Source organism: Balearica regulorum, chromosome 9 (genome assembly GCF_011004875.1).
Source record: "Balearica regulorum gibbericeps isolate bBalReg1 chromosome 9, bBalReg1.pri, whole genome shotgun sequence".
Lineage (NCBI taxonomy): Eukaryota > Metazoa > Chordata > Aves > Gruiformes > Gruidae > Balearica > Balearica regulorum.
The window spans coordinates 27750494-27773406 of NC_046192.1; the positions used below are offsets into that span (position 1 = coordinate 27750494).

Consider the following 22913-nt stretch of genomic DNA (forward strand, 5'->3'; position numbering starts at 1 on the left):
TTCATGCTGACTTCAACAGGGGCCAGGACTTAATGCATGGGTTTTTTTAGACACAGGAATTCAAGTGCTTACACCCTGTTCCTCCTGCTACGCATCTGACACTGACAGTCTCATACATGCCCAGACACTCCCCCTTCACACACAGGCGTTCGCACAAGCCCACACACTCTCACACTGACTCAGATGCACAGGCTGCACTCCCTCACCCTGCGGTGACACACCAAGCTCATTTGTCTCTTGCTAGGCTAGTCAACAAGAGTTAAAACCCGGCAGCGAAGAAAACAAAGGGGTGCTAGTTACTCGGGAACAGGGGAAAAAAACCCAACAACAATTATTTGTAAGATGAAAAATAATTTTTCTCTAAAAGTACAAAAAAATAATGTCTTGTACGTCACCAGAAAGCCAGCTCTACACCTTTTAATCAGGAATCTTGTAATATTTGATTACATTTAATTAAACCCTCTTCAGTCTCCTCGCACGTAGCCTCAAAGCTTAGAGTGGAGCACATACAGGATTATTTCCTGGATAAATGCATTCCAAGCAAAGTAACTTCTCATTACAAAGCAAAATCCCAGAAAACAGATAAAATTTGGCAGTAATTTCTTACTACTGACGATTTGCTCTAGAAAATTTCTGACTCTTCCTTATTTTGGAACATTCATTTACAAGGCTCTTGCATTAGCCTGGGAAACAGCGCGTCAGGAAAAAGAAAATAAGTTGTACCTCTCCAGTTTCCCATTTTTAGATTAAATATAAAGCAACCAGTATATCTGTTTGCCAATTAAAACAAACTCCAAAATTATCGGTGTCTCTGTTATTCTTCCACAGACATACCAGGCAATTCTCTTTCTAAACCACCAAGGGTACCTTAAAACTTCAAGTAACTTCAAAGATTTAAGAATCCTCAACTCCAAAAGGGATGCTTCACTTCATTGTACCCAGGTTTAGGAGCCCCTGCGATATGCAAGAGGATCTCCCAAGGTTCGAAGGGTCCTGCTGTGCCGAGGAGCTAAGTCAGTGACTTCTGGTCATTTTGAGCAGTATCTTTAATGCTATTTCAATATCGTTATTGCTCGCTTGATTATCATTTAACTTTTGCTGCTATTTTTAAAGTACCATATGGAGTCAAGTCTCCTGACAACTCTCAACATAGAAAGCAGTGGAAATTAAGATGATCAGAATTTGTTGGCACTTCTGTTTCAGCATTTTAACATCCCAAATCAGTCGCTGTTTTTTTGAAAGACCACTAACAATCACCAAGAGCAATGCTATATTTGCACAATTTCAACACAGGAAGATCTCTCGGGAGGGGATTTCAGTCCCTAAGTACTAACCATCTCACGCGAACCACACCTCCTTCTCCTTTGCTGAAGAAAGGAAGTCTAGTGGTCTTACAATAAATTAGCAAAATAAAATAAAAGCAACAGCCCGAAGACAAAACCTAACACAACAACAAGAGGAAGCAAACCCAGACGGACAGACTGCCTCGCAACTTTCCGCAGGGTTGAAGACGCGTCCGAGCAGGCAGGTTCCCCCCGCTGAAACCTACCGGCTTTTGCTCCCCTCCAGCGAGATTCCTGCGATTTGACCCAATTTAAGGCCACCTTCAAAACCAGATTAGCCTTCTGGTGGGGGGGAAGAAAAAAAAAAATACATTCAGTGACTGCTGCAGCCAGGCACTCGCACGCCAGTATTTCCACCTTAAAAATGCCCAAACGTCTGCGTCCCAAGTCGCACGTCCCGAGCTGTTTCTCCAGTTGCCTCCGGGGTTACCAAGAGACAGCGGGGAGGGGAGGCAAGAGGGGAGGCAGGCCGGGAGCGGCCGGACCGAGCCCCGGCGCTGCGGGGAGCGGCAGCCGGGCTCACCGCCGCCCTGCCCGCCCAGCAGTAGGTGGCACGCCGCCCTGCCCGCCCCGGAGCTCCCTCTACTCCTCACATGTTCTCCTCGCTGTTTTAAATATCGCTTCCCGAGAGCGCCCGGCAGGCAGCTGCGCGGCCCGGGGAGGAGCTCCAAGGCCGTGGCGCAGCTGCTCCCCTCCGCCCGCCCCCTCCGCACCGCCCCGCCCCGCCGGCCTCCCCCCCGCCGGCAGCCTGCCCCGGCCCCGGCCGCTCCGAAACGAAAAGGCGAAGCCGACCGGGCTGAAGCGTGAGCCGCTCCCACACGCGTGACGGCCATTCGTGTCCCTTCCCGTGTCTACAGGCCCCGTACTGAGCCCGCACCTCACTGCCGACACCAGAGAAAACCGAAAGCGCGGTGACTAGAGCATTCCCAACAGTCAGGGGACAAGAAATGGCTTTGCGTTTGATTTCGTTTCACCTCTCAACCTTGCGAGCCCCGGCGCCTCACCCACCCGGGGCCGTAAGGAGGATTTCCTCAGGCAAAAAATAACTAGTAATAGGCCGCTGACAACACAGAGGCGTGCGTGCGTGTGAGCTTGCACGCCAGGAGGGAGCCGCTTCCGAGAACACGCAAGTTTGTCAGCCCTTGCAGCTTAAAAGTCACGCAGCACGTTGGAATAAACAGTCCTCGCTACGGCCAAAGATAGCACTCGCAACTTCCAAACGTTACTGAATTTCACAGCGTATGTTACTCAAAGAACACTAATTAATGACTAAGAAGCAAACCAGAAGCCCATCCTGGAACAGTCTCACCATGACTCACTTTCTGTACCTACACGGCGTGAGCTCAGCTCCTTCTCGCACGGGGCTGCCAGGGTTCGGGCCTGTACTCATTACTGCCTGACACACTCTGAAAAAGAAAGCATCAAGTTCAGCAAATAGAATGAATTACAGTAAGTTCCTGTGTATGTACATGGCGTATTTTATAGGTGGAATTCGTTAAGAGCACGGTTAACTTTCTTTTCTCCAAAAGCCATCAGCATGCTGTCATCTTTTGGCTGCACACTGTGCGTGTGAGAGAGCACGGTGGATTAGTTCAGTTGCTGGTGTGACGGCCGGGGATGCTTCCCTGGTGAATCACACCCTTGTACTCCTGTAAGAAATTTCAACAGGACACGTCCATCAATTCACACGGACTCCAAGCGCATCTGCATCACTAACTTGGCCAGATAAAACTACTTACAAAGAGGTAAATAACTTCCAAAGCTAAAATTTATGTTGATGGGACACCTATTTATGTTACTGTTTTCTTTTTAAACAAAGCCAGTCTTTCATTCCTTACGTTCAGTGATTTTATGAAATTATATACACAGAAAATACAGGCATCTGGAAAGAGACTGTCATTTTAAGATGGCACAAGCTGTACCATGCATCTTGAAAATGCTGCGCAGCTGCGTTTATAATGCAGGGGGAACATGCCATTTCTACAAACAAATTACAAAAATTGAGCTTCATGCAGTTGGAGCTGACTTCTTATCGAATGACATACTCCAGGCTGAGTAAAGAAGGCATCTGTATCTACAGGAGCTGAAAACAAATAATCATCTGTAAATTAACTGAAGTCTTGAGCGTCTGAAAGCTCAGACAGGCACAGCCTCGCACTCCGTCTGGACTCGACAAAACAAGAGCTGTACCAAGCACGGTGACTGGCTATGTGTCATATCCTCATTTACTGAGAAAGAACTGTAGACACACTTGCATTTATCTTCTATTACCAGAACTGAAATTATCTGTTTGGAATAGCTTATTTCATGCATGAGATATAAATAAGTAGCACATATGGCTGAACTACACACCAAGGTACGCACAACTCCCACTGCAGCGGGAATGTGAGGATGTCACCGAGGAAAGGAGGAGGCCTGGAATAACCATCTTGCTCAAAACAAATGTATAATTAAAGGAAATACATCATGGCACACCAGCAGATCATACACCCATTTCTAAGGCTGCCCCACACAAATATATAAAGAAACTATGATCACCATGCAAGTATGATCTCATTTTTAAATACACGTTTAAATCTTAAGCAAGAGAAAGAAAGCTTTAATTATTTCTTTTGGATGGTAAACTGCATCAGAGTGAATGCAGTAATTTGCAATTCTGACTTGCAAATGGAATAATCAGCTTACACACTTCACATGCTGATGAAAGAAGGGAAATGTCTTAGACTTAAATGTCCATGCTAAAAAAAAGTGTTCTCAGGCTCCAACACATTTTCTCTCAGAAACAAAACCTCCTTTTCTACCTCAATTCTTGCACAATGAACATTCTTAACTTCTTAAAACACATCCCAGCACACGCAGGTTAACTGTCCTTTTCTGATGTTTTATATGAAGTGACGTCAACAAATGCTGGTGGGAACTGGAAGACACTGCAGACCAAGGGGGCACACAAAGGGTGTGCTGCATCTTCCCCGTTCCTCTGAAGCCATTACATCCCAAGTCCATCCTGCACAGACTCTTGCTCTCTGCATTTTCAGCAGAAGGGAGAGGAACAGTCACTGCCACAAGCTCTTATTTTAGCTTGGTGTATTTTTGCCAGATAATCCAGCAGAAAAGAGAGCTGTCAGACTCCACATTCTCTGCCTCCCACAACTTCTTAAAGATGTTTAAGAGTGGTATATAACCAATGGTAAGAAGGTTCCAAGATAACCCAATTAATATAGAGACCCAGAAATCAAAGTCTAACCTTTTCCGTAGTTGTATTTCCCATGTTCTCGGGATGCCTTTACCTTGCAAACTGCCTCTTCACCACCTTTGTCAGGCTGCTCTAATGCACCACTCCCTTTAAGGTACACATTGCGGAAGAAACAATGAAAAACTGTCAACTTCCTTTTCAAGCAGAAAGTAAAGGTTCCTGACGTTAAAACAGCAGGCCATGGTGATGCTACATGTGCCCACTTGCAGTAACACGTGGGGAAAAAGCTATGGTTCTCACGGAAAGGTAAACCTGAGCTATGTTAACTGATCTTCTGCCATCAAAGCAGAGGGAAAAACTGTTGGCAGTGGCTAGCAGTGGTGTGGGGGAGCCCTCTCATTAAAGATTAAGAATCCCTGCAGGTGCAGTTTTGGGGATGTTGTGGGTTGACATTTTGGGGAGCAAAAACAATGCCGTATTTAGACCAACATGTTTTAAAACCTTTTCCCTCCAGATTCTTTGTAAACAGGAAGAGAAGTTCATGAAGGTAAAAATACTTCCCTGCCTTCAGGATGTCTTTCTAAACCACATTATCTAGTTCAGTCAACTGTCTCAAAACTTTTATGTTTACATTTTCATCTTCTCAATTATGGAGCAGGTGAACAGTGAAACTAGTGCAAAGAAAAGGCAGGACGTTACGTGGTATTATGTGGCACACACCTTAATATCTAAGGCAGCCTTTCCAGAAAAAGTGATTCAAGGTCATTGTGCAAAACCATCAGTACTGCAAGACTACTTCTCATTGATAGTACCAGAATTCATTTACCTGATAGCATGATAATCACAAAACCACTGCTATCATTCCAAGATCTTGCTACTCAACACAGAAGTTGCATGACTGAAAGTCATGCTTACAGGAAGTGATGCAAGTTGGAAGGTAACTTATAATACTGTGCTTAGGTGGTCGTCACTAATTTCCAGGCATCAAAAAATTCCTCTTGTGAGGAATCTCAGTGCTACTGTCCCCAGTGTATTTTAGAGAGTGTAAGCAATGCACCTCACTTTACACAGGAAATCAAGAGGATGAAGTTGACTTCAGTGGTATCAGTTTCCTTCAAGAACTTCTCTATCATTTCTCCAATTTAGTCAATCACTACGCATTTTACTTTTTTTTTTTTTTTTAAATCACTTTACAGCACTGGATTGTCCACCAGCTACAAATAAACAAATCAGTACATACTATTACTACATAAAATACTTACATCTACAGGTCCAGGCTTTTTTTTTCTCTTAATATTATGTAATTAATATTTTCTTCATCTTGTCTGCTATAACAATTAAGCAAAAATACAAAATGATATATATCCAAGGTTAAGCAACAAGTCAGTGGTAACTAGGACACAGGTGCCTTGACTCTCTCTTCAAAGGGAACATACAAATATACATGCCTCTCTCTTTGCTATGTAGCAGCAGATATGAACACTGAAAATAACAAAAAGGAAAGAAAGTTGAACCATTATCATTATTTGCAGTAGGAAACAGACTACAAAGTCATACCACCTTCAGTTAAAATACTAAACTTCTGACTTTGATTTCACAGTGAAAAAACAATCAATCTATTAATGTTTTACAGTACTGAACAAAAGATGTATATTAAGGAAATCAATATGAAACCCAGGAATTCATCTATGTAGCTAATTTTTACTGTAACCCTTTAACATTAACCAAATATATGGTTCTTTTCCATACCAATGCTTGATGATAAATGCTAATCACCTTCAAACAAAGTTCCATCCCTACCCTTGTTCTGGCATGGCCACACGCCAGCAAGTCAGATTATGTAAGTCCTAAGGGAAAAGAAATGTCAATGGTGCAGACATTTTTTTAAAAGTTAACAGATGGGAAAAGAGAATCTCTGGTCAGTGCACTCTGTTATCAAGATGTGCTAACTCTTCCATACCTACTGGACTTTTGCAACAGTCCATTTTTCATCATATGATATGTCAACAGACTCAGCCTATTATAGGTATTTTTCTTCTCTCTTACAAGTTGCATAAATAAAATATTTATAATTTTTATTCTCCATGCATATTTTTACCCTCCCTCTTAATAGAGAGACAGGTAATTGCTTTTTTTTTTTTTTAGAAGTTAAAAAAGCACTTGCTGTGTTTATATGAAGGTGAAATAATGCGAGCCAGTTTTCACTAATGAAGAGGGGAGGGCAGCAGAGGTTTCCTCAACACCTGTATTCCGGTAGCCTTTTCGGGGAGTGACACCTAGTGGGCTACACCTCGCTTTGGTCCATCCTGAAGATTAGGAGGACAGAAATTTCAAGGTCCAAACATGCCGGATGAAATTTTCTATTGAATTAAAGTCTTCCTCCAATGGAAATGCTCAACATTGACCGCATTTAGGCCAGGCTGGTAGATGTAACCTCCAGGGAGCAGCGAACGCTTCATGCCATAGCCTAGAAAAGAAGCTGGGCCCCTACTTTGCTGGGCGACGTGTGCTGTCTGTGTTTTAAAAAGTGGCTGACTTCTAGACTCTGCCAGAATGAAGAACAGCTTCTGAAAATGTCATTAGATTCAGAGCAAGATGATCAGTAAGTAAACAACTATAGTAATTACTATTCCTTCTTGTGCTCTATTGCTATCAGATACAGCCAGAATCTTAGATAACTGAGCAGTATTGCGTATCTGACTGGTAAATGCATTTGGCTCTTTGGACAGCAATGAGCTAAAACCACAGTGTTTTTAAGAAAAATTTAAACACAGATTATCCTTCTGGTACTATCCACAAGCAAGTAAAAATCCAAACCTCATCTGCTTAAGCATGATAATCTAGAACTGGTGTAAATGCAAAAAGGTGGCTAGTTTAGTCTTTAAAATAAAAATCCTCTTGTTAGTTAAATGACATACTCACTGTGTGGTGGTGAGTTTTTAGTAAAACCTTGTATTCTTCTCTTTTACACTACTCAAAAGAAAAGTATCAAAACCAGAGTAGTTCCAATTCATCAATATTAGTAAATTAAACCTTTTGAATCCAGACCCAATTTTTACATTTGGAGCTAGCAGTAACAAAAAAATAGTAATTTACTTGGTCTCAAATTCACTTTAATATCTTGTACTAGTAATTAAAAGTTTTAAAAGCATACCATTCTGCTTCTCTTATTTAATAAAACCTGAAAGTTTGGTGAAAACAGCATTTCACAGGAAAAAACCCCACATATATTACACATATGAATATCACCACACTTCTAGTTATATTGCTGACTATCAGATAATCTTATCTCTGTAAGTGATTTATGAATCATGTATTTGGACAGGGAATGCATGATCCAGAAGCAGGCCCTTTTCCTGGAAAATTTGTTAAGAGTTAATCATTTCTCCAGAGATATCTTACTGTCCTAGGACTGCAGTCTTAGAGGAATGAACCTAGAACTTTGGCCTACACATGCAGCAGAACACTTCAATGCTTTTAGCATATCAGTACAGTAACATTATGCAACTTACGCTGAAGCGTTACTAACAGTTCCTGTCTGTCCATCCATTATGAAATGAAATAATTTTATCACAAAATAGAAACAGAAAAAAATTGTATCATGCTCAAGTCAGCACTCTCTCAAGAAGTCATCTTTCTAGATGTTTTCTTCTGCAGCTGTACTATCCAGTGTTGTACCAGTTTGAGAGAGAAATTAATGATGCTTATAAATAAATAAATAAATATCCCAAGATCTTATTCTTAAAATGCATGTTGTGAGCACTTGCAGGGCATCAGGCATAAATCAGGAACAGGTAACATGTTTCAGTACACTAAAAAACCCCAGAAGTCTAAATACCATTTTGTGACTGGAGTCTGAAGACAGCCTTTCATCGGTGTGAACAGGACTCCTGGAAACAGTGCCTCTTCTTCAAAATTAAATTTCCTGACTTGCTTCCCTGCAAAGTACCATGTATCCATTCGTGTATGTCACAGACCGGAGAGAGGCTCTGTGACATTACACCAATTCAAGCATCCATCCAATTTTGAGGTTGATTTAGATACATGAGACATGAGTTAATACACAAAATGACAGAAAATATGCCCACAAAGGAGACATGTTTGGTTTACGTGGGATTTTTGTTGAACTGGTGCACCCTCTTGTGGAAGTCTCTTAGATGAGTGTAAACCATGTGGATTTAGTTAAGGCCAAGGCAACACCTACCATGCATCCCTAACACGAGCAATACAAACTGATTCATATAATACCATGTAACTTCTGAGGTTTTTTGAAGGTTAATTCTAAAATGCTGATGATTGTGGAACGCATGGATCCTGCCACAAGTAAGTAGTAATGTGTGGATGGCAGTGCTTTGTTCCTTCTTTAGGATGAATCCTATTTAAACTGAACAGAATGGGAATGTTCCTTTATAATGCAGTGTTGGCCAACTAAAATTTAAACAGCTGTAAAATTAACAGCTAGTTCTATCTAACAGACAGGTAGTTTACTATCTATGTGCAATGTCCATTCCTCAACCAAAAATCCCAACAAATTATAAAGGGAAACCCGGAAGGTTATGGTACCGTAGTATTTTAGATCTGACGGAACAGCAAAGAGCTGCTCACTATAGCAAAACTTCATTAGGGCTTTAGCTACCCAGTAAAACGCTAATTCTACAAAGACCTGCAATACCCTTGGAAAGTTGAAGGTGTGAATGAAGATCCCTGTAGACATCCCTTGAAAAGGTCAATCCTTCAATAAAAAAAGGAGAGGTATTATAAATCTGACTGAGCTTTCTCCCAAGCTCTGCGTGATTCAAACAGCAAGGAGGAAAACAGCAGCATTCACATCTTAAATTAAAAATAAAATAAGTGAACGGAGGAAATTAACACTAAATTCAACAAAATATTTTTCTTCTCAGATGCACAAGATGAAGAACAAAAATCTGAAGCTCAGGAAATACTGTTAATGTTCAAATCCTCAAACTTAACCATGCCTCCTGAAAATGGCACTAATAATGGAAAATATTCACAAACATATCACATGCACCTGATGGGCTAGGCATAGTTCCAGATCAGCTGTAGCAAGCAACACAGTAAAATTCTAACCCTGAATAATGGTACAAAACCATCTGGAAGAAAATGGGGCGAGTCCTTCATTTTGCCTAATACATATGTAAGCAACCAACTCGAAGAAACACACCCATTGCTTTAGAAATCCTCCGTGTCTTCCTTCAGCACTGCATGGCATACAGTTTGTCTCCAGGTTGACTCCCAAAGGCTCCCTGCTGTGATGGATACCGTCTGCAGAACACATAAATAAGTAAAGCCACAGCATTAGATAATATCATGCAGAAAACAGCAAAATGATTGCTATATTCAGCAGATGTTCTTTGTCTGAAATAGCCTTAAGTGACCAAGCAGGAGAGATGCTCTGCTCTACATTTTAGAATTTGAAAGATTATTTCTTTACAGAAGAATTATTGTGTGGGAATACACTCTAAATGCTTTATTTCCAGAATTCAGCAAACTATGTGTTGCCAAATTCACCATTCCAGATACTGCCTTGCTATATTAATGTTATAAAAGAAAAAAATCTTCATGAATATTTCCTAAGATTTTTAAAATTAGGAAAAAAACATAACTTGGAAGAATTTCCTCTAACATATAGGTCCAGGTTGAGTCTAGCCATGATGGCAAGCTAGAACACACAAAGCTAATTCTGTTTTCTGTGGATGGATTAATCTCCGATCTAAACCAATATGGCATGAAATAAATGAACCTGAATTAATTTCATCCAGAGCTACCTCAAATCTGCACCATGCTCAAGATCACCACAGGTGTGTAGCTCTACTGCTTCTGTGCAGCTGTGCCGCAGAAGTTTGGAACTGCTTTCCCTTAACACAGGCTTTACATTAAGCTCAGTAGATACAACCTGGAGAAGAACTAGACCACTGCGACACCAGAGTGGCTGTCCATAGTTAGCCTGGCTCATGTCCTGCTTGTGAGGTCTAGGTCCACAGCAAATTCCCTGGATCCAGCACTGCTGCTGCAGAGTACACCTGCGCATACCTGGACCTTGCTTCCTTGCAACAGGTATCCTGTGAGAGCTTTCTGTCCCAGCTAGGAAGCAATGCCCTTCTCAGTGCTAGCACTGCTACACCCAGCCTGAGTCTTACAGAATCCTCACTATTAGTATTAATTGGATTTCTTCTTATCTCCAGGCTTTTTATTAACTATACCTGAGCTCAACCATTACCTACAGTTCCAAAGCTGGCTGGATAGGATTCCTATCTACTTCATTTTGTACAGACCGTTACAGTGAAATGGGTATTACCATGATGAGTTCAAATGTTTGTGATGTGCAAGGTTAGTCTGTGTTACATATGATTACAAATAACCATTCAAAAGATAAAGCAGTCAGAAATACCCCCTTTTATTCACTCATCCAAACATTCTTCACATGATACTTCACTTTCTAGTTCATCCTTCTTACTTCAGCATTTTAGGAACCATCAGCACACACAGGGCCAACTCTTCTGACTATGCATTATAGGCTAAAATTTTCCTATGGCTAAGAACCAGAAGACTTTTGCCAAACTCAGGGCTGCAGGAATGGGAAACCCCAGAGATAATTCACAGGTGGAAAGCGACCCCAAGTACCGTGAGATCCTCCTACCTTGCTAAAGGATGGAGCAGTAGCGGGTGGGTGGGTGCCAGAATGACACATTTGAGATTCAGAAATCCCATCTGGCTGACTTCCTCCCACTAACAGGGATTCAGACTGCTGAACTGGACTGGCATAATCCCACTGCAGATCACCTGATATATCCCTGGTGTGGGGACCACATGGGGACTGCTTATAATCTGCTTGCTGTTAGAGAGCTGCCTATCCCACATTTCAATGACCGTTTCTGATTGCCTGGCATCCTTTGTGCCTGAATATATAATGACAGGCAGCAACTAAATAGATGGGCCCAACAGGCAGCAACAAACCTGGGCCCTAGACCAGTGCTTCACTGCCCCAAGTCACACCCTCAGCTCCTTTTGCCATCCCACTGCCTACCAATGTCTTCCACACACAAAACACAATTTGGTAGGTCTGCTTACATTAAAGGCTCGTTCATTCAACTTCCTCAGTCTCCTTGTGCTGAAGCATCAATGAGGCAGCTCCCGGGCTTACTTTCACCCTGTATTTCTCCACCACATCACAAAAGGCCAGTGCAACCTGTAAGAAAGCTTACAGCACCTCCAAGTTAGGTGGCACACCCAAAGCTGCGTGTCTAGAAGAGTCCTCCTGGGCAGGCGAAAGTTACAGTTCCCCTGTGGCTTCCACACAACAAACGGCTTGACGGCCACCCTTGGATCACATCTGGCTGCAGTGTCAGTCTGCACAAACCTCCACAGGACCCAAAACAGAGGATTTTGTGCTTGACCAGAATAAAAAGTGAAAGAGATGCAAAAGGATGAAATAAAGCACCGAAATTTTGCATTTCCTGCTTTCGGAAGCTTTTATTTGGATTATCTGTGGGATGCACCTGCAGATCTCAAAACCACATGGGAACCAGACCTTGATGTTTGAGAAACAGATGCCCCAAATACTGAATATTAGGTTCATACCTACCCCTGTAGAGTTTAGTTATTTTCCAAATATTGCATTTGATGTTGCTTTTAAAAAGCGTGGTCAGTTCCATGCTCTATCTGGGATAAATGCTGAGCAAGCCAGCCCCCTGAGAATCTATTTACAGGCATTATTTCATTCATTTAGTCTATACACGGAAGAACCTAACAACCAAAGCTTAAAAAATGCTAAAGGAGGAAACTGGAGCAGATGAGACCATTTCAAGGCACCAAAAATGGGTCACATATGCTACACTGAGCTCCTTTCAGATACAGCAAGTGTCACAGGAATCCAGCAAGCCTCAGCTTTTAGAAATTAAAGGTGAGTGTAGCAATCCATTATTTCAATGCAGTGCTCTCAGAAGGTAAAACAGAACAGCTCATGAAGCAACAGAGCCGGATAATGTACTTTGTTCACATCAATTGTTATTGCAACTATCTTCCCTTTTCCTAACACAGGGACATTCTCTTCCCCTTAGAGTCACAGACTCTTCCCTAATTCATGTCCAGATAAGAAAGCTATCCTCTCAAAACTGGCTGGAAACAACACTGGTTCAAGACAGTGCCATTCCTCACCAAGCCCCAGACTGCCCCTCCAGCTGTGCCAGCTGTGCTCTTTTGAGAACTACATTCTAAACCACACTGAGGAACTGATTTGGCTGAAAAATACAGCCAGATCATGTCTCCCATTTTAAACCTCAGACACCACAGAAGCCTTCAAAAAAAGCACAGCACACAGAGAAGAATTGGAAAGCTGCTCATCCACCTAGTTCACACAAAAATAGCAGAAGCCACTCAGTTTATGAGCGTCATGCATGTTTATTCAAAGGAGGTTTTTCTTTTGTATTGCAACAATCCCCAATCAGCTGACCCAAAACTCAGAACACTAATCCCTTGCTGCATGACAAATTTCAATACATCCAAGTAAACACAGGGATTTCAGAATATTAGAAGAGTGCAATTTTGAACAAAGAGGGGTTTCTCAATCTTAACTGTAGTGAAGCTTTTGCTCTGCTGTAATTTAGTTGTTGGACATAGTTTAGTCCACTGACTCTGGAACAAATGCCATTGAGAAAGTTAGTTTGAATTTAGATTTAGATGTGAATCTGAAAACCTAGCATTTTTCAAGACTATGGAATTTATTTCCCAACTAAGTGTTGAGGGGAGAGGAGTAAGAGGAAACATGGAAAGAAATCTGCCTAGATTTCTTCTAGCCAGACAATTTTACCCAAGAACTGCAATAGACAGCTGCAAGATTAAGTCTTAGTCACAAACTTTTTAGGCTGTATCTACGCTGCTTGGAAATGTTCTCCATTTCAGTGAATTACTGAGCTAAGACAACAGAGTAGACAGAGGTGTTCCAGAAATGTGAAGTGACATGGTTCAGCTAGAACAATTAAACAAATGCAAAAGGAAGCGGTCACCCCCGGAGGACTTGGAAGTGAAACAGTTACTGAAAGCAAATAATAGATATTGCTTCTGTGCTTAACAAAACCTCTTTTAGAGAAGCAAACAAAACCAGAATGGTTGGTAAGTAGACAGCAAAATGAATGGCTCCAAGGTCAGACATGTTTATGCATTAGCTTTGGATGTAGGTCCACAATGTAGTTGCATATGGAAAATACAAAGATATTTTCATACGAGTGGGATCATTCCTCTGGCTGTGCTATGATTTAAACTAAAACCTATATAGTCCTAGCATATAGAAAATGAACTGAAAAAGATGCAAGAGACTACACAGATGCTTCAGCTCCACAGTAGAACATCAAATCCCGAGTAAACACTGACTCAAGGCCGAAGGCACAATATCCTTTTTAGACTAACTTAAAAAGAGGAAAACACACCCCCCCAAGTATAACAGAATATACACCATTGGTACTATTGAAAAAAACATGTGCAAGCATCTGGAGACAACATCAAAGGAACGAGACTCTCCTTTACTGAAGGACAGCTGGACTCACTGCTGTCTTACATTCTATAACTGGCTGAAATAAACAACTTTAAAATATCAGGTATCTCTTAAACGTATCTCTGAAGATTTACTCTGACAAACTAATGTTATAAAAGCAAACAACGGAGAGGGTGTATCAAAGTCCATGTTGAGAACATTTGTTTTGCTATAGAGAGATTAAGGGTGTGCACTGTAATTCCACACAGCACACAATGTTCTAAGTTACTTTTATGAACACGAATTGTACACCACCACAGAGATCAGCTACAGTCACCACTGGGGTGACATGTATTTTAATCACAAATATTATTTTCTGTGGGATTCAGAAAGGATTCTTGCCAGTCAGTGTTTCTTTTTGATACAGCTGTTACTGTTGGAATGCGATAACGATCACTATCCTAAAAAAGACACTTTCTGTCTGAGAGTGTTTAAGAAGTCTTCTGTTAAACAAGATGCCAGCTACCACGGTAACTAACGACAGAGCAATTCACTTAGCCGTAAGAAATACTGGGATGTCCTAATATTAACACTGGATAACAGCAAAAATGGTCCTATCTGGTCTGTTCACGCATAATATATTAATCTCAGGGGAGTTTTTTCCATAGGTTTTGCAAGCTAAAAAACAGTTATCAATATCAGAAGGACCATATAAACCATCAAGCTCTCAGACCTTGCAATCTTTTCAGCAAAGCTGTGCCAAGAAAGAACCGCAGCTCAAAGTGATATAGAATTTTCGATACAGTTGAGAAGTCTTCCTCACAGAAACGATCTCTGTGTGTTCCCAAGGGTTTAGGTAGGCATAGCTGGGCAAGTCTAATCAGAGTCTGACAGAAAGGTCACTTTACACAGCAAATGTAGTTTGAAAGAGCTGCTATGCAAGATTCTGTAATATATTAATTCGCTGGAATGCATAAATAAAAAGAGGGAGAGAGAGAAATAAACAGATGTTCAGAAAGTTACTGATCAATGGCCAATAACAATCAAGATGTTGAAGACTGTTGGCTATGTAAGTACAGCTACATAATCGCTGGCATCTGCCTTCGGAATGCCCAACTCCTCCCACCACAGGCAGTCCCGACATCTGTTACATCCAGGTATTCCTGCACTGACCTGCTGGATGGAGACACACAGGAGAAAAGGAACTGTGATCTGGTCAGAACGACTCCGCATCACTGTACTGCTGTTTGCTACCAGAGCTACAAAGACTCTTCAGTCCTCAGGCACCTGCTCCTGGCACTGTTATGGTGACGGAAACAGCCACCACAACAGCTTTATGGTTCTGTTCTCGACCCATCTGAGGTTGCTCCCCGTCTCTGCTGTCTTACAGGAATTTCCCCTTCTGCACATCAGGAATTCTTTTAGGATTTCAACACCTAAAGGAAGAGATGACACGAATTAACCAACTGAAAAAACCCTAGTAATAAGTTTTGGAATCATTAGAGGTGTTTTTTGTTTGTAAGATAGTCCTATTAATGAAAACCATTCTTAGACCCTGGGACACTAAGATTCATATTAGCACAGAAGATGACAAATAAAACTTTGCTAAAGAGCAAAAATTTACTGTTATCACCTACTTTGGGGATTCTGCTTCTCAATCCGACAGAACTGTGTTTTGGAGTCTATACTTCACACAGATAAATGGCAACAATAAAACAGACAAAACAAATCCTGCTGGGAAACACCACTGTCCTCATTTAAAATTTTAAGTTTGGTCCAGCTTAGAGATTTAGAGAAAAAGTGAGAGCAGTAAAGATAATCCTTGTATTTCTAGAATGTTTATGACAGTGTCTGTGTTTTAGAAAGAAATTTGGTAAGAAACATAGTGCATAATTACAAAATAACAGCATTAATATTTCTATTATCAGGAGCACTTTTGCGTTTGGGTCACAGAGCCGTTGTTCCTCTGATTTTGATGCCTTATGTTCCCAATGGCTTCTGAATGAGGATTCAGACAAGATGTGGCCAGCATAATGCAGATTTAGGCACTTAAACAAAAACTTGAATTGTTTTGACAGAAATTGGGGGGCCCATTTACTTTTGGGGAAGCAGCTATGACATACTTAAAGTGAGCATGAAACTTCAGCGACAGTCGTATGCAGTGTTCTGCTTAAAGCTACAGTTTGCCAGTGCCAGGATTTTTAAAAAAGCAAAGTGCTCGTTTATTTTTTCAAGAAAATCTTTCATCATTTCACTGCCTAAAACAATCTCATACTTCGTCTTAATGGAGAGACAGATGGTCACCAGGCAGATTTTGTTCCAAATCCTTCCCATGTAAACCCGAACCAAGAACAACAAGTTAGACTTAATTTCATTCCACCACAACACAAGTTTACCCAGATGAGTGGAAGGAAGAAATCTGTGCAAGAACAGAGTCAATGATTACATCTGAATCTTGAAACAGTCTTAAACTTAATCTTTCCCATGATTTCCAACTATTTTATACAACTCTAACAATGTTCTTTAATAAGAAAATTCTTATGACTGGTAACATGGATCAAACAGTGATGTTACCTACTCCACATTTAGTTTTAACGTGTTTTACAAAGAAACCCAGATTGATCCCCGCTCTCCTTGGGAGCACCATCCTCAGTACAGATTTTAGAATGCCATCTAATGGGTGAACAGCATTTCCCGCCAGTGAAAGCCAGAAACAGCTGAAGCCATTTCAGAACAGGTTAATAACACCCAGAAATGCAGGGCGTAAGGAACAGAGACATCAGAAGGAACAGGTATCCACATTTCATGTAACAGATACTCATCAAAAAGAAATAAATCAGTGAAGGTCAACGTTTGCAAGTCCAGTGAAACACACACATGCATTTTTCAGTGCTTAAAGACCCTGAAGTAACAATCCACTAAAACATTGCTGACTACTTCAATAATTTTCACAGAGAAAATAATTTTTTATTTAAAATTCAGAATTCCTGGTTAAATAAAAGAAATCATAACTTTTCCATTTTAAGACAGCCACAGAAATATTTAGAAATGAAGAATACACAGCTCAATAATATTATAATCCAATTAGATGTGGGAGCCATCACCACCTGCTCAACGGCACTAAAAGCATCTACAAAGTTAGCACATAGGCAGAGGAAAGCCACATATGCCGGTTAACTGGAGCTACAGAGAGACACACACCACCTGCCGATTAGGAATCCCGCAGGCCCCTCATTTCCCAGCAATGGAACACCCACAACTGGTCCCGACCTGCGGCACTACCCCTGACCAGGGGCAGGTACGAGACGAGGACAGGGGGTGGGCACGGGGGAAGGCCGGGTCCCCGGCTGCGGCAGGCAGGGAGCTGCAGCCCCGCTTCCCGCGCACAGACATGGCTGCCATTGGTACTCACGGGCCTTTCTGCTGGTACTCAGGGCTCCCGCGCTCCATCCGATGTGTCGGCTAACCCAGCCTGGGAATCCTGGCTGCAGGCGTATTTCTGAGCCAAGGAAGGTCTCGCTAGTGGAAGCGTAGCTCCCATAGTTGCCTGTGGATGATACAACATTAGCGATATCATTCTGTTAGCACGCTACGTTCAATACACTTTGAATCATGAAAATCCACTCTCAGTTTGGTCTTGAAAATTTATTACAAGGTCAGACAGCAGAGTCCTACTGCAGTTAAATGTTTCATGCATCTCTATCCTAATAAATTATGATTTTTGATCATATGAATTTAACTTCATTTCCAGCTAGCATTTCCTCATTGTGTGCACCTCGTAACTTTTCTTGCAAAGAATATTAGTAACTGGGGGAAATACACGAGAAGGATGACTTTAATTAAATTTTTAAATGACACACACTTTGTTAAATAAAGTTTCCTTAAAACGGCTACAAATGTTAAGGAAAAAGTGCTGTCCCAAGAGACAAGGAGCACTACAGTCACCCCAGGCCACCAGAACGTCCCTAAAGCTGTAACTGCATCGGCAAGCCCTCGCGGCTGTCAATGCCCCAAACTCCCGTGGGCCCCCCACGCTGTTACCACGAACTGCAGAGGGACCCTTAAAAAACGCTGCGCAGGCCCCCCACGCAGGGCTTCCCCAACTGGTGCGTGTCAGGGAGGTTAAGGAACACTTCTACAAGTTAAAACAACACGGAAATGCTTTTTAAAAGCATAACTAGGCCTGATTGTTCCACAGAAGAACAACAGCAGCAGGTGCCAACGATCACACCCCTTCTGTGGGAGCTGGAGGTCGGGGGTTTCCAGGGGAGAAGGACCGAAGGGGAAACACGCCGATTCCCCGCGGCGCTTCGCTCCTTCCCCCGCTCAAACCGCTACAGCTTCGGCCGCCGCCGGCAGCCCCAGCAGGGAGCGCGTCCTCCGGCGTCCCCACGGCTACTCACTTGCCTCAACCACCGGGGCCCGCGCTCCCGCAGCCGGCCTCCCGGGGCGGGAAGGGGGCGGGCTGCGCGGAGCCGCGTCGGGGCGGGCGAGGGACCGAAGGGACCGGTGAGGTGAGGGGGGGTGAGCGGGCGTGAGAGGAATAACGGTCCTAACGGCCGCAACGGCCTCGCACCCGAGAGGGGCGGCGCCCTCCCGCCGCAGTCCCCCGGAAGGGCTGTGAGCACGGCCCGCCCCCGCCCCGCTGGCGGCCTGACCCGGAAGGGGCCGTGGGGCGGTGAGTGTGCCAGGGCCCGCGTCCCGTCATGGCTCCCAAGGGCGGCCCCGGCGGGCGGCAGCAGTCGGAGGAGGACTTGCTCCTGCAGGACTTCAGCCGCAACCTCTCCGCCAAGTCCTCTGCGCTCTTCTTCGGCAACGCCTTTATCGTCTCCGCCATCCCCATCTGTGAGCGACGGGGAGGCCCCGGGGGCGGTGGGTGGGCGGCGGCAGGCCCTGGGGGAGGGGGACGTGGCAGGCCCTGAGGGGGGCGGCGGCAGGCCCTGAGGGGGGGGGACGCGGCAGGCCCTGATGGAGAGCAGGGACTCCCCACAGCCCGCCTGGGGCTCCTGGCCCGCCGCCGAGTGCGGATCCCCGGGCTGTTGGGGCTCGCCTTGCCCCGGGCCTGGCCGGCTTTGAGCCGACCCCAGGCGGAGCCGTCTTGGCTGTCTCCGTGGCCCGTTAGAGCCAGGTTCGAAGCCGGTCCCGCTTGGAACAGCGGGCAGGGTGGTGGTTCTGTGGTGCGTAAAGATGGACGAGGCGGTGATGGAACACTGACGTGTCAGCATCGGCGCTGCCTGGAGCTGGCAGGCTGGCTGCACTGGGCTGCTTCTCAGCCGGGTTTGACATGCTCTCATAAGGCCCCTTTCAGCCAAAAGCACAGCGGATTTCTCTGTTCAAAAGTATTTTTCAACACGGTTCAAAGATCCCCCAAGTGATTTTGCAGGTACTGGCTCTGGTCTGGCAGAGCCAGCGCCGAATTGCAGAGCTAGTAAGCTGCGTAGGGCTCCCATGGGGACATTTTTCTTGGAGAGAGAAACCACTCAAAAAGTCTGTTTTTCTTTCTTTCAAGGGCTTTATTGGAGGATATGGCATATGGATCTCGTTCAGTCCGCAGTCCTGTATAGCGTAATGACCCTCATCAGTACCTACCTGGTAGCTTTTGCGTACAAGAACGTCAAGTTTGTTCTCAAACACAAGTAAGTTTGGTGGCTCTTTGAAGTAGAACTTATTATTAAATAATTTAACAAAACCAGCATTTACAGCATTTTTTTATGAATAAGAATGTCTTAAATTTTACTCCAAAAACTATTTTACACGGAATTGTCACCTAATTGGTTTCTGTCATCTCTCTTGTGATTATGGAATAGACTAGCCTTGTCAGGTAAGCGTACAATGAAATAGCAAACCTACCTTCATTCTCGGTGCTTATTGCCACAAAATATATTTGACTGATGCTTTTACTAATTTGATTATTACTTGTCCCTTCAACTTGGCAAAACTGTTCGGTGTCTTGGTGAGGTATTATTCTTTGCTATAAATACAACTTCCTATAACCCTGGGGTTTTTTATTCTCATGTTTCAACTTCAATGGTGTTTCTTACAGAGTAGCACAGAAAAGAGAAGATGCTGTTTCCAAAGAAGTTACTCGCAAGCTGTCCGAGGCAGACAATAGGAAGATGTCTCGTAAGGAGAAGGATGAAAGGTAATCCTCTTTGTTCTCTTCATTTTCTGCTGCCTGGTATCTTGAAGGCTCTGGGTAGGATATGAGAGCCTGTTGGTTGGCCATTGTTTTTTTATGTATTCTGGTAAGTAGAAGCTGTACTGTCAGCTCCTTGTTCATCTGTAAAGCCTTTTTGAGGTGAGTTATCAATGAAGGGTCTCAAACATTGCAGCCTTTATCAATAAGGTCCTATAAGGCAACCTCTTATCCCTTGAGCTGTGAAGCAAAAGAACTTATTGTACAGGCCTTCTAATAACTTTCTGAGGAGTAAGCATCACAGCTATCTTCAGGAATAAGAAAAAGCTCCTTTTCTTAAGGACAGGCTAGTGCGATGTATTCTGCAGAGTGGCATGCAAGTTCCTTCAGAGTCGCGTTTCCGTACATTGCTGGACTGCACTGCTAATCACTGGAAAAAAGCGGTATCTTCCCTTCTAATTGCTGGGCACACTGGTAGCATCTAACAGATACAAATTTACAAAAAATGTTATTTATGAAGGGTGAGGTTTGATGTGCCTGGTAGGAAAACAAACAAGTCACTGAAGGGTACGAGTACATATGTATGCAGGGTTCATAATGGTGGTGTGCCAGGATATGAATAATGTCTCTACTTGTTCCTAGAATTCTGTGGAAGAAAAATGAAGTGGCAGACTACGAAGCAACAACTTTTTCCATCTTCTACAACAATACTCTCTTTCTGGTCTTGGTCATCATTGCTTCGTTTTTTGTGCTGAAGAACTTCAACCCCACTGTGTATCCTTTATTACCATGCCTGAAACAACCAGAGTCCTATCCTACGTGTTGTAGTTAGTAGCTCTATTTGTCATGTGGGCAGTGAGATTACTGTGTTGATATGTGCAGTTCATTGTAGTACCTCATCTTAGAAACAATGGAACATAAAAATAGAGAATACCACAAAAAAAGTCCCAGTCACATAAAAGTTTAACGTCTGAAGTGAGAGGTTTTAAGGGTGTCACTTGGACAACATACAGAAATTCTTAGGGCTTTGCCATTTCAATTGTCATTGTGGCAATTGTCAGCTCATATTCTTACAGAAACACCGCATTGGTGTTAGTTGCCAGGTGCTCTTATGCTACAGGATTGTTCAGTTTCAGTAACATCACAAGTAAAATTTTTTGTTGCTTGAGTAAATAAGTACTGCAGATCAGGGCCACGTATGTTAATTAAAGATCTGCAGTATTTATCAGTATCGGTGTCTTAATTTTGAAGTTAAGTACATTTCAGCATCCTGCCGGCAGCCTTGATTGTAAGCTGCACTTCAGCTTACCATGTTGCAATTCTAGAGCTCCTACGGGGAAAGACCATTTCAATCCCTTGTTTTTCATAAAATTTCTACTAAATGTTCTGTACAAAAGAAGCGGTACCTTTACAAGTATATGTCCTTAACCTTTTCCATACAGAAACTATATTCTCTCTATAAGTGCCTCATCCGGACTGATTGCTCTGCTATCTACAGGGTCCAAGTAGACAAAAAACCCAGCAACCCACACCAGTTTATTTCTGTGAGAGGGTTCAGCTGCCATACAAAAGTGTAAAGCTGGTGTAGGAACACATTTTTTTTTTTTTTTATAGTGTGACTGCTTGAGGGTATGGGGGGAGGGTTTGAATCCAAAACGAGTGAATTCCCATGTAAAGATACCATAAGTAAATGTATTATTCTATAACTGAATTCATCAGGTTTTTTTACTTAGTGATGCAAAAAATGGTGTGTGAGCAGTTGCCAAACATAACCCTTGTGCAGCACTGCGTGGGTGTGATGGTACTGCAGACTGTTAGACAAGTACACTGCGTGGACCGCTACACAGCGGCACAAACGGTTGTACTTACAACCTGTAACAGAATCCCCATGGAAGTTTGGTGACTGGTATGAGAGTCCAAACTCACTAATGATAAAAAGTGACAATCCACCATTTATTGTTGTAACTTGAAAAGTTTTAATAAAGAGGAAGCTTTTTTGTCATTTAATTCTTTGTATTTCCATTCTTAATTTTTTTTTTTTTTAAATGGCTATTTTCACAGGCAAGCAGCGTGTGTAGGTTTGTCAACTCTTTCTGCTTCTGGAAGGGAGGGGTCTTCTGCAAGTTAACATATATACTGTTTTCATTGGAAATACTCCTCATTTTTAAGTTACTTGGAGTCAGGACAAAACCTAAACCTCCAAGAAAAATGCTTTTGAAGTGGTTTGAATGTACTTTTTTTAAATTATTCATTCAGCTCTAAAGTTGTAAATAAATAAAAAAACCCTGCCAGTTTTCCTGGCACAGCTTAACAAAAATGCTTTAGCTGGCTGTTTATAATGGGTTTATCAGAGAATCCTTTCCCTTTTTTTTTCATGCTCTCAGTAAAGCAGCTGTTATGTTAAATGCTAAACTCTACTACTATTAATGGAGTTCTGTTGTGACAGTTACAGACACTGCTGTTACAGACTTGGAGTCTGAAATGGGGAAGAAAGAGAAAGCTTATAATCAGATTTAACATAACAATTACGTTGCTAATCTTTACTTCAATACAATTTGTATTTATGTAAAAGTGAAGATTCTGAAGTGCAAGAGACAGCATATCTGGCTTGCCTTGGAGTATGCTGAGCTTGGAATGTCTCTGTTTCCGACAGATGCAGCCAGGACAGTCTCACAAACGATGACCTAATTACCCCATGCCTGCTGACTGTTCTAATACTTCTCAGCATCTTTTGGGATCGGGGGTTGGATGAGG

At 42.7% G+C, this 22913-nt stretch overlaps 2 protein-coding genes across 5 annotated transcripts in view; one reads left to right on the top strand and one right to left on the bottom strand.

Moving 5' to 3' along the window:
- TIPARP (TCDD inducible poly(ADP-ribose) polymerase) overlaps nucleotides 1-18612 on the bottom strand; it is a 42015-nt gene extending 23403 nt beyond the window's left edge. Inside the window, exons 1-4 of one of the 4 annotated variants that reach the window (XM_075761725.1) lie at nucleotides 18427-18612; nucleotides 17436-17570; nucleotides 2663-2749; nucleotides 1550-1625 (exon numbers count right to left, since the gene is read on the bottom strand). The gene's annotated coding sequence lies outside the window, so the exon portion shown is untranslated. The other 3 variants (XM_075761724.1, XM_075761726.1, XM_075761723.1) reach the window with 3 other exon arrangements.
- Nucleotides 18613-18673: 61 nt separating this feature from the next.
- On the top strand, nucleotides 18674-22166 carry SSR3 (signal sequence receptor subunit 3). The gene is made up of 5 exons (XM_075761728.1): nucleotides 18674-18868; nucleotides 19533-19659; nucleotides 20067-20165; nucleotides 20802-20933; nucleotides 21602-22166. The coding sequence occupies exons 1-5, from the start codon at nucleotides 18730-18732 to the stop codon at nucleotides 21666-21668; spliced, it is 564 nt and encodes a 187-aa protein (XP_075617843.1). The 5' UTR covers nucleotides 18674-18729; the 3' UTR covers nucleotides 21669-22166.
- The last annotated feature ends 747 nt before the right edge of the window (nucleotides 22167-22913 follow it).

Bases quoted from the DNA above. Each gene is read 5' to 3' on its own strand.
- SSR3 (XM_075761728.1), top strand. From the start codon at position 18,730: ATGGCTCCCAAGGGCGGCCCCGGCGGGCGGCAGCAGTCGGAGGAGGAC. The intron at 20,166-20,801 runs GTAATCCTCTTT...ACTTGTTCCTAG, and splicing joins CGTAAGGAGAAGGATGAAAG to AATTCTGTGGAAGAAAAATG. The intron at 20,934-21,601 runs GTATCCTTTATT...TTTTCCATACAG, and splicing joins AAGAACTTCAACCCCACTGT to AAACTATATTCTCTCTATAA.